The 12,709-nt window shown below is 30.4% G+C and overlaps 1 protein-coding gene across 1 annotated transcript in view; it reads left to right on the top strand.

Annotated features, from left to right (window-relative positions):
* Positions 1 to 12,709, top strand: part of TER94 (Transitional endoplasmic reticulum ATPase TER94) — a 48,582-nt gene that overhangs the window by 20,914 nt on the left and 14,959 nt on the right. Inside the window, exons 5-9 of the mRNA XM_075360561.1 lie at positions 2,227 to 2,461; positions 3,725 to 3,858; positions 8,493 to 8,741; positions 10,991 to 11,155; positions 12,023 to 12,145. Coding sequence (XP_075216676.1) covers positions 2,227 to 2,461; positions 3,725 to 3,858; positions 8,493 to 8,741; positions 10,991 to 11,155; positions 12,023 to 12,145 — 906 coding nt within the window. The remainder of the gene's footprint in view (positions 1 to 2,226; positions 2,462 to 3,724; positions 3,859 to 8,492; positions 8,742 to 10,990; positions 11,156 to 12,022; positions 12,146 to 12,709) is intronic.

Raw genomic sequence — 12,709 nt, 5'->3', positions numbered from 1 at the left:
TTGATTGGTAGATAGCATTGCTGAGTTAATATGTTATTCTCCTAAAATTTCAGAGAGGTTCACCACAAACTTTCTTTTCTGAAAAGGTTTTGCATCAACTTGAGTGGTTGATTTGTTGTATGACGATCAAAATGAATCTTGTATCAACTACATATTGTTAACAGTGCTTTTAAGGACTCTTTACTTTTTTAAGGAGTAGATTATTAAAGGTAGAATGTTGATCACAGATCAAATCTGATTAGTGTTTTTAATTGAAATATGTGTAAAACATACTAATCTTTTGCTTGTTCAAAATTTCATTAGCTTATTCTAAAATGGTGGTGGGTATTTTTACCTACTCAGTTTTTCTGTTTATAGCCTCTGGAACCACTGTAAAGTATTACTTCAGAGGATGAATGAAGATGATATGTATGAATGTAAATGAAGTGTAGTCTTGTACAGCCTCAGGTCGACCAATCCTGCGATGTGGGGTTAATTGAAACCCAACCACCAAAGTTCATCACTAGACCAGCTCGGTGGGCTGGGGGAGTATTTTTATCTGGATTACAAAAAATTGTACTTGTAGTAATTTCAGTAAGTTCTTTTGGCAAAATTAACTGGAAAAGTATGGAAAACCTGTTTTTTAAATGAGATCAGTTGACAAAGAGTAGATGTACCTCCATACTGATCCTAGACCTCCAGAGAAGGCTGGACCACAAGCACGTGGAAATGGAGTAAAAGTTGATGACTCAGTTCTTGACCAGTCACTGTAGCTTTAAAGCATCCTCTGGTTCATGGGCATTGAGACCCTGTACCAACCCCAGTTAGTGCAGAAGAGAGGACACTGTAGAACAAATGGTTTTCAGTTTTTGCAGTACAGGGAAATATGCCTGTGAGAATTCAGAATGCCTGTTTTTAGTATGCTTACTCCTGATAACATCTTTGGGACTATGCTGCATTCTGAATGGGCATTGGATGCATTATAGATAAATTGATCAGAATTATGATGTACAAAAATGTTAGAAGAAATAAAAGATTAAATGAAATTACCTCTGATTTTCCCCTGGGGGCTCTGTGTATTCAAAGCAGGTCTGGCTCAAAGGAGTAGTAGCAAAAAAAAAAAAAAATTTTAAAGCAGATCATAAGAAAATAAATCTATTGAAGTTAATTTTATATGAATTACAAACTTAAAATTTGTAATTCCTGTTCTAAGGAACCAAGAGTGTAATCTACAGCAGAAACTGATTGTTTTTTAGTTTTCACCATATATGTAAATGAAGGCATGGAACACTGGATTACATACTTTAGAATATACTGCTGAATAGACTAAAAATAAAGAAGTTGTACTTATTAATAAAGCAAATATCTTTCAGAGAAAAGTTTTCTACATTTTGTATTACTGTTTAGAGTGAAGTCTTTTTTTGTTTTATGTTTTAGTAGTTATTTTTAATAGTTTGAATTTTTTTGTATGTTGTCAGTCCTAACATCTTAAATAATAAAGGAATAGATTATAAAGTTAAGTTTGGTATAAAAAAAAATTGTCTGGAAAAACATTTCTTACATACAATTTGAAAATAATTTTTCATATAAGGAAAATGGTAATGCTTGGTGCCAGATCTGGGCTGTACGCAGAATGATCGTATATTTCCAATCCAAACGTTCCCAAAAATCTTCTAGTATGGTGAGCTGTGTGGGGATGGACATGTAATCATGATTGAAGAAAATCCCAGAAATCAACTTCTCGCAAAAGACTGAATAAAATCTTTGGCAACAGAAATTTAATAACCAATCTCACTTCACAACTGGTGGGATTTTCTATAGTGGCATACATTTTAAAACTTTTAAAAAATCAGCAGGATATATTAAAAAATCAGCAGGATCCTGTAGCGCAACTCAGTGTACACTGAGTCATACTAACAGTGAAAAGGTGGTGCTGCTACCCCCACTCTTTTTTCATCAACCAACAGCGTAATTAAGTTACTATCTGGATGGTTGGCCCTTGCCATCCAGATATTTAATGCCATTTGGATGGCCTCTTTTTTGAAATGATCATTGTACAGTAATTAATATTAAATTATGTAATATTTTGTTTAAATAATGTACAAAGCAATTGTACAAATAATGTAGAAAGCAATTGAAATTAGGTTTTATAAAATCTAACTGAGACAGTACATTTAATTTTATTGGTGTACTTAACAGGAAATCTTTTGAGCATTGCTATCAAATTGTCAAATTCTTTTTTTTTAGGATGAAGAGGATGCATTAAATGCAGTAGGTTATGACGATATTGGAGGCTGTCGTAAACAGTTAGCGCAGATTAAAGAAATGGTTGAACTACCATTGCGTCATCCTAGTTTGTTCAGAGCTATTGGTGTAAAGCCACCTCGAGGTATTTTGTTGTATGGACCACCTGGTACTGGAAAAACTTTAATAGCTCGTGCTGTTGCAAATGAGACTGGAGCTTTCTTCTTTCTTATAAATGGTTAATGTTCTTTTTTTATTGTAGTAAATTTTAAGTATCATATTACATTAGTGTGTTGATTTGTATTAATAAAATCTGTAGTATGCAAATAAATATAAAAGTAATCTGAGCAAAGAATTTAAATTTTGTTCTAATACAGCTCTGTATTAAATCTTAAGCCTGTAAAAGTCTAAAGGTATTACTGCCAATTGTCAGGTGTTTCCAATGATTCTACTTGTAGCTGACATTTTGCTTAGTGTGGCTGAGAAAAACTGCTGTTATCAGTTTCATACATAGTTGCACAAATGTATAGCGTACAAACATGCATAATATGCTGACGTAAAACCTTTTTAAGAACATTTTACGTCATTTCTACATTTTGAAAATGTTCTCAGATTACTTTTTAACCTCAGTACTTCATTACAGTGCAAATACATACATATCAGTACAGTTTTAAATCATCTTAAATTTAAAATTTAAAAAAAATCTGTTTTAAAGTTATTAAATATGTTGTTATTCTGACTATATGATTTTTACAGTATAGCATTTTTATTTTGATGATATAGCATTTTTTATAGCATTTTATATAGCATTTTTTATTTTGATGATCCATTCTTAGTTATAATGAATAATATACTTCATCATCAATTTTTAAAGTTGCTTGGAGTTTTTAAAGTTAATGAGAAGATTAGAAAAATATATTTCCAATTTATATAAATATTTCCTTCTGTGATTTTATTTAAAGTATCCTCTATATAGCCAGCTTGAAAATTTATTAACATAAGGTTTTTAATTTTTTTATTTGAATTTATAGACTGTATTTACTATCTAATTACCCTATATAATGTTATAAATCACTTTCAAAATTTCCATACTTTTTTCCGTAGTTAGTAAATACATAAGTTTGTTTTTAGTTAGAATATTTTTGATTATTATTTCAATATTATAAATAATAATTTAACAATCAGAGACTGCTTTATATTATATATAAAGTAGTCTTAAAGTGATGTATTATATTATTTTTATCTTGTGGAATAAGATTTACATTTTTTACAGTTATTTAACTTTTTAAAATGAGATTTTTTGTGGTTTAATACAAGTATTATGTGTCTGTGAAGATAGTCATAAAGCATTCTTCAAACTCATTGAAAGTTATGACATTGCATTATGAATTGTCAGTAGATACACCCTCGTAACTGTTCTTTTTAGCTGCCAGTTTGGTGTAAGATAGTTGCATAAACTATTGTATTTTTGTTTTAAAATGTATTATATGTTATATTGCAGGGCCTGAGATCATGAGCAAATTAGCTGGTGAGTCTGAAAGCAATTTGCGTAAGGCATTTGAAGAAGCTGATAAAAATGCTCCTGCTATAATATTTATAGATGAATTGGATGCCATTGCACCTAAAAGAGAAAAGGTAATGTGAATACATGTTAAATTATGTTATATACAACAAAATTGTGGAAATTTATTGTAAGGGATGGAGTGACTTAGTACAGGGAAACTGGTGTCAAAAAAAAGCTACTGATACTGTTAACTCAAAATATATATTTCACAAAAAGATTACTGAAGAATTTCAGTAATATTTCTTCTAAAGAATATTTTTTTATGGTTTTAAAGCATACAGTACTAATGATATTATTGATATTGGTGCTATTAATTAATATTATTACTTAGTAATAATATAAGTAATGAGTAAGGCCAAGCCAGCATATAATCCATCCAGGCAGAGATTGTACTATAATCCGTCCAGATTATCATTATTAATAAAAAAATAAATTAATTTTAAAATTAATGAAGATTGTTGTTGGAAAAAGGAGAGCTTATGCTTTCATTTCAACATAGCAATGCACAGCACTGTACTGGTGGAATTTTATCTTCTGTTTTTTTTTTTAAATTACAGGAAGTAAGTCTGAGCCAATTGTGAAAGTATTCTTTGACCTACACCTACTTCTGTTTTTATCTCCCCCCTTTCACAATTTGCATAGGTCAATGAATATCTGAAATTTTTAGTTTTGCTTATGATTTGTGTTAAGAATTTGACAAAACAAAAATTTTGGTGTGTTTTTAAATTACGAGGGTTATTTTTTTTTCAAGGTCCGATCGGTCACGAAATTAAAACCACAGTAAATTAAAAATTTTTTATTTGTAACAAGTACTTATATAGTTACGCTATTTCTCTACATAGTCGCCACTCCGATTTAGACATTTGTCATAGCGTGGTACCAACTTTCCAATACCCTCGTCATAGAACGGAAGCGCCTGTGTTTCAGCCATGTTTCTACGCTGGTCTGCAGCTCGATGTGTGCCAAAATCTTGTCCTCCTAGCCAGCATTTCATGTGAGCAAAGAGGTGAAAATCGGATGGAGCAAAGTCCAGGCTGTACGGTGGGTGATCAAACACTTCCCAATGAAAATGCTGCAGGAGCTTCTTTGTTGCAGCTGCAGTGTGCGACCGAGCATTGTCATGGAGAAAGACAATGCCTGATGACAACATTCCTCTCTGCTTATTCTGAATTGCCCTTCATAGATGTTGGAAGAGTCACGCAGTATGAGGCTGCAGTGATGGTCGTGCCAGGTTCCATGAATTTCACCAAGAGAAACTCCATTCCGGTCCCAGAACACAGTAGCCATATACTTTCTGTTGGAAAGTTTCGCTTGAACTTCTTTGGTTTACTGGAAGAATGAGAATGCATCCACTGTTTGGATTGTTCTTTTGTTTCTTCAGTTTTGAAATGGAACCATGTCTCGACCCCTGTTACAATTTTGTTCAAAAAATCTTCTTCATTGTGGTAGCGCTGGAGAAATGTTAGGGAGGCATCCATTCTCATGGTTTTGTGATTGTCGGACAGCATAATGGGAACCCATCTTGCACACAGTTTTCGGTACTGAAGTCTCATTCACAATGGTGTAGAGAACTAACCTTGAAATTTCAGGAAACTAATCGCTCAATACAGAAATTCTGAACCGATAATTTTCTCGAATTACTGCACGCACTTCACACTTGTCGGGAGATGCTATTGTTGTAGACATGTTTACATGCTAGCTGTGTGTTCATAACTAAACGAAGTGACGTGGCGTGATTGAAGACCATACTAAAAACGCTGCGCAACACATTTGCGCAAAGGTTTATCTGATTTTTATGCGGGTTTTTATTTCATGACCGATTGGACCTTGAAAAAAAACCCTCGTAAAAAGCTTTTTTCATAAACAACAGTTCAGTTAAGCTTTTATTTTTTTGTAGTACTCATTAGTCCTAATTTTGAAAAAATCTTAGCTCCCTTTTCTAGTTTTTGAGAATAAACATGTCATTAAAAACTGTTGTTTGATTAAGTAAGGAAACTTCCAGTTGGCCTTGAAGCAAAATTTTCCAGAGCTCATTACTTAAGACAAGGTAGAAATGAAATTCTTTTTTATTTTCTTGTTCTTGTGTGTTTTTATAATTGGTTTTACTTGCTCGATAATCCTTTTTTCAGTAAAACCTTTACACTAGCATAATACAAATAACTAAAGTAAAAGATTACAAAGTTGCAGAATTTATAGCACTTCACTGCCTACTGCATTTTTTTCTTTGATGAACTTTTGCTTCCCTAATTGATGATGACATGTTCAATTTGTTGTTCTAGAGGTCCTTGCAGTATGTGCTACTCTTTTGGTAAAATGTTCGCAACATTTTATCCAGTCCTCAACTGAGAGTTATGCAAACTTTTTATAACAAATTTCCATTGTTGCAGTATCGTAAATTGTACATTTTAGCAGCGACCACTCAGTTCTTCACCCGTGCCCATATCATTTTGATGGGATTCAAATCAGGATATGGGGATAGGTGTAAAACAAGGAACCCGCCTTCCTCCAATATCTTATCTATCTTATGTTTTCAGATGATCTTAAAATTTTAATTGCCTCATACGACTGAACTTTCATCAAATTTTCATGGAATTGGAAGCTGTTAGTCCACAGCCAGCCAGTCAGTCAGTCATTGATTGTTTTGTAGATACTGAATTCAATGCTTGGCTTTCTTCAGCATTGTAAAATAAGAAGCATTATCTAAAATAACGACACTGTCTACTGGCAAGTTAGACATTAATTTTTCTCTTATCCATTTTAAAAACATTTTGCAGTTCGTCTGAGAATGATAATCACGTGATTAAGACTTGGCTTTCCATACTGTCAAGCAGTTAGGAACGAATCCCATTTCACCTCCTGCATGGATAATTAATATCCTTTCTCATTTTGAAATTGGCACAACAAAACAATCAGATGCATTTAAAGGTTGCCAACATTTCTGTAGGCAATGAGATCTTAAAATATAAGTTTCATCGACATAGATGATTGGTCTTCCATCAACTCGAAGTCTGTGCTTAACAAAAGTGTCTGTAAGCTTCTCTTTTGTCCATTAAATTCCCCATTACTTTTTAGTTTTGCGTTAAGTTTCTTTATAGAAGGCAAGCAACCCTTGCTTAAGTAAAATTTTAACACTACGTTGTATGGTATTCCGATGAAAATTCTCCGGTTTTCCAATCAAAATTCTTTTTGCATTTTATTCCTTTGTGAGGAGAACTGGATTTTTTCCGAAACTATTTCTCCAGTAATTCTATAAACTGTTCTTTTTGAGACTCCTGTGGCACACACAACATGTTCTAAAATGTTTTTGGGTTACTAACAAACATTCCAACTGCAGCTTCTCCTGTCATGTAACTAAAAACATTGTGTATAATTTCTTTCCCTTTGTGGTGAATGTCTTTTCCACATAAGTTAGAACATAATATAGAAAATAGTAAAATCAGTTCACTACCATAAGAATAGAGCAGACAAAAATTTACTAATTTAACGCGAATAGATTACTTTAAAAATTTCACTTAATACTTCAACTACTTTCAAAAATTGAAAAAACTCAAAGAACGCTATAATTGGACTATAACCATACTCTTCAGACACACACAATTAACTGTACAAGTTTTAACTGTAAATTAGAATGGAATCTTACACAAAAACAAGTTGTTCTCTGAATGAATCAGGAATGATTTGTGTAAATAGTAATTTAATGTTTCATTTGAATGTTTAGATAGAAATGTTGTTTGGTTATTATTTACACAAACCTGACTGCCAGAACATTGGGCAAAGAGCGTAGCATAAATTGTAGACATCAGTCTTATGCTTATTGGGCTTGGATATTTTATACAGCTTTAAAACTATAAATAAATACATTTAGGGCAAACAGTAACAGCCGATTAGCCTGCATAATGTTGCATAACATATCTATTTTAGTATCTTATAAAGAAATAAATTATTAGTTTTATAATATATAAACTCAGGATTACATAAGTAACTAATAAATATAAGACGAATTTGTTTATTGATTGGAATAAATGTTAGTCGTACCACATACATATTGTCTTTAATCCAGTAATATTATAAATCCATGCTTGTTAGGCAGCAAAATGTATAGCTATGCTGTTCATCAGATTTGTGCCAGTTTGGCTTGGACAAGCAATTAGTAATAAGAGACATTTGTTTAACAGATTCATTTTAGTTTCCAGGAAGGTTTTTTTTTTAAATTTTTTGTTGTGGAAAAGTTTTCTTTAATCTTTGCTAGAACCAGAACAGTGTATTTAATGTAATATTATACTAAGTAGTAGATTTAGACTTGAAAATACTTTGAACATAAAACTTTGATACAGTTAGTTGCCAACAGTACTTGAGAAATTATTTTATAAAAAGCAAACTGTAATGGTTTTGATTTTTATTCACTTCTGTATAGTTTACTTTCATCTAGTATTGTTATATTTTACACGAGTGAGGGAGCTAGCATCTATATATGTGTTGCACGTCTGCACATTACATGTAATAAAGAAATTGAATTTGTGTAATATGACTTCTGTTTAAAGTATTTGTCTTGAGTGCTATTTCTATATTTTTAAGTAATTTTCTGTGAAACAACCTAATTTTTGGTTTAATATAACTATGTGAAGTGGAATTACTAAAATATAAATATATGTTTATACTAGTATTACTTATAATTACTGTGTTAATATATGTTAATTTTTTCCAGACACATGGAGAAGTCGAAAGGCGTATTGTATCACAGCTTTTGACACTTATGGATGGTTTAAAACAAAGCTCACATGTTATTGTAATGGCTGCTACTAACCGTCCTAATTCTATTGACTCGGCTCTTCGTCGATTTGGTAGGTTTGATAGAGAAATTGATATTGGAATTCCTGATGCAACTGGTCGACTTGAAGTTCTTCGTATTCACACAAAAAATATGAAGCTAGCAGATGATGTAGATTTAGAACAGGTGTGTATTTTGGATATTCATCAACATTTCAGTGAAACTCAAAATTCCATTTTTAGCTTAGTGTGTGTGTGGATGGGTGTGTGTAATGGTAGATATTTTGTTACAACATGTATTTTAAATTTTTGTTGTGATATTTCATATGCTTTTAGAAATTTTGATACTAACAACATATCTTCATGATTATAATGAATTAGGCAGCTACCAAAACAAGAATTTCTGTTTAATATTGAATAACCATCAGCTGAAAATGTAAAACTAATAATGTATGACTCATTGAATGAAGTTCTTACAAATAAATTTTCTTGTCTGTGCAAGCTTTGTTTTCAGGCTTAATCATTCATTCTTCTCATTAAATGTAAAATTCAAAGAAACCATAATTTTTTGTACACGTAAGTTTTATGATCCCTTTTATTATCCCTTTGTAGCTAAAAAAAATTGATGTGGACACCATATTACTTCCTTACACATATTTAATTATATATACACATTTTTTAAAAATAAAAAGTACATAAAATCTTATTTCATTTATAACTTCTGATATTTTTTCATGATTTAAATTTTTATTGTTATTATTGAATTATTTATTTTAAACATTTTTTTACAATAAGAGGTTGTAATTATTAATAAATCAATATATTTAAATTTAAAAAAAAAGGAGATGAAGTCTGATTCGAACTGATTCGATTGCCTTCCTCTTCTAAGATTAAAATATTTCATTAATTTAAATTTCATTTAAATTTCACTCTGGAACCAGCAAAAATAAGTACCACTTATTACGCATCGTTGAAAAGCTCTCAATGAGGGCTTATTACTGCTGTTAAGAAAAAGGCTTTTTGGACACTTTTGGTCCAGTTGATTGCAATCAAAATGGGAGGTACACAACTAGATGTTGCAACAGTCCTAAATCCAAAATTTCAACATCATACAGCTAGTCGTTTTTGAGTTATGCGAAATACATATGTAGAAATGTCATGCCGAAACTAGTTAAAATGGATTTAGGGATGGTCAAAATTGATATTGCCATTAAAATCTGAAATCCAAAATTTTTCACAATTACAATACTCCCTTTACTTGTACACGGAAATAAATAAAAAAAAATAGACTTGATTCCAAACTATTATTACTCTATAAGATTTTATTGGTTCCACAATCTTTGTTATGACTTGTTATCTGTAACCTGACAATAGTTTTTCCATGCTGGAATGTCTGTTTTAAATTACAGTTGAATGTTCTTTGAATGAATATTAGTGATGTAATTTGTGTCAAAATTAGCAGAAAACAATTGCTCCATAATGAAATTGATATTTTTGGAAATTTTATTCTCTGTAATTGTATTGCCTCAGTACTTAATCAGAGTGACCTGACCTCTTTAAATAAATACACACTTAAAAAGTAAATAAATATAATTTAAAAACAGGAATTGATAGACCACTGCAAAAAATTTGATATAACATTACTTGAACAGATCAGTTTAGCAAAGCCTATTGCACAGTAAGTTCTTTTGTTAAGTGCCTTGTATAATTCTAAACATTATAAATTTATACTTACCATATTTATAAAAAGTTGATTGGGCCTAATGTGTTTTTATAATGTGAAATATTTGTGTTTGTTTACAATTGTCTTAAATGAGACAGTGTAAGAGAACTTTTACCAAACAAGCAATAAAAATAAAATTGGCTAAACCATTAACAAATTTCTTTATTTCATAATCATTGTTAGTTTTAATTTATGATGAATAAATCAGAATTGGCAACATTTAAAGATACATTAGTACTGAATTAAAATGAGTTCTTTTAACATATTAGCTTAAATAATTTTGGGGAGAGTTACTTAAAAATGACAACCTCTCCTGGTTTGAGATTTTAAAATTGTTAAATTCAGAATCTCAGACTTGTTTTTCAAATAATAAAAAATCATATATAGTGAGTCTGATATGATTATAGTGAAATGGGCAACCAATTATATATAATGGTAGCTATATTATTTTCAACAGCTAATTTTTTAATTTCTTTGAGCATTTGCCAATTATATTGTTTTATTTTTATAACCTCGAATAGTTTGTTAATAATAGACAAATTGGATAATAAACAAATTATTTAATTCATTGTTACATTTTTTTGATCAGATTTCTTTCCTTTTTAATAAAATTTTCTATCTAATGTAGTGTAATGTATTTCTGTGTTTTTAATTTTTGATATTAATAAGTTTTATTTACAGTTTTGTAATAATTTTATTTTTTTGTCTTATAGATTGCTGCTGAAACCCATGGTCATGTTGGTGCTGATCTTGCATCACTTTGTTCAGAGGCAGCTTTACAACAGATTCGTGAAAAGATGGATTTGATTGACTTAGAAGATGATCAAATTGATGCTGAAGTTCTCAACTCATTGGCTGTAACGATGGATAACTTCAGGGTTAGTGATACTGATAGCAAATTATTAACATTTGTAGTTACTGCTGCTTAACTTAATACAGTCCAGTAAAGTATGGTCTGAGCTTGTTCTATGTACCACATTGAATGATACAGCATATATATATATTAATATTAATAACTTTGTGAAAATTCAAATAATTCATCACCATACCTGCCACTCAAATAACCTCAAATGACAAAAAAAAGAATAATAATCACCAAACACAGTAACAGAGCCTAAAAAACTTACCAAAAGTCGACTTTCATGGGATCAACACCACTTTAATATGTGGCTTTTTGGGAAGTTAAAACTCTGAACGTTCACATTTACTTTCACAACATCTGTGATGAATGTACTTAATACTTTCAGCTCCTTTTCTTAAAATTTGTTTTGTCATAAATATTTTATGAGTAATATTATTTGTTGTTTATTGCATATTTAAATTCCATAAAATGTGTTTTGTGATAACATTCTTAAATACTGATGTGAAACCTGCCTTAGCATCTTCATATTACATAGTCATATTGCGTATATTTTTGTCTCCAATTTTTTATGGTTCTTTTACTTCTCATGATCTTTCTTCATTATTTCTATTTGTTTATTAACTTTTTTTATGCTATTTTTGTATTTTATTATTAGAAGTTGGACAAACAATTTTTGAATGTGTTTTTGTTATGTTAAAAAATGTAAGCTATGGTTCACTAATTTTTCTCATTTCAATTGGTAGTTTATATTAGTGATATTTATGATGTTTTACTTTTCTTTTATTGAAATTAAAAAAAATTGTATTCTAAAATTAAGAATAACAAATTAGTATTAATGCTATGCTTTATTTCATTTTGTATATATCCTTTTTTTGTATTTCAGTATGCAATGGGTAAAAGTAGTCCAAGTGCTTTACGTGAAACAGTTGTTGAAGTTCCCAATGTTACTTGGGAAGATATTGGAGGTCTTGAAAATGTTAAGCGTGAATTACAAGAATTGGTTCAGGTATTAAATTATATTATTTAAAAAAAGATTACTTAAATTGTAAGTAAGTGGCTATTATTAGGGTTTGGTTTTATATTAGTTTGTTTTCTGTTTGAACTATGTATTTAATTTAGTTTTGTGATTGCCATTTTGGTATTATGTTGAATTTCCTCTGTATTACTCTTGCAGTTATGTGAGAATATCAAAATTTCAATATTAGAGTTGGAATGTCTCAATTTTAGTAAAACTTTTACTGATTAAGATGAAGTAAACCTTTATTTCCTTACAACTGGATGGTTCTGAACTATCCAAGTTATCTCAAGGAATACAATCCTGAAAATTGAAGAGTGTGCAATGAGATTAAATACCAGTGACCAAAGCCATGATTAATAAATATTTTCTCATAGATTTACATCAGTTAAACTTATGGATGTAGTTTCACTATGTCTAATTTGATTTTTATGATCATTCTCTTCTTACCATCCAATTCTCTTGTAGCAACCATCCAGTACAGAATGAACTCTTCACAACAACAAAACTTTGAAGAAACTGTAGTGCTGTATGGAGATATAATAAACTAATCAT

Source organism: Lycorma delicatula, chromosome 3 (genome assembly GCF_047948215.1).
Source record: "Lycorma delicatula isolate Av1 chromosome 3, ASM4794821v1, whole genome shotgun sequence".
NCBI classification, from domain to species: Eukaryota; Metazoa; Arthropoda; class Insecta; order Hemiptera; family Fulgoridae; genus Lycorma; species Lycorma delicatula.
The sequence above is the reverse complement of the archived record's forward strand: the minus strand, read 5'-3'. Positions and strand labels throughout refer to the sequence as shown.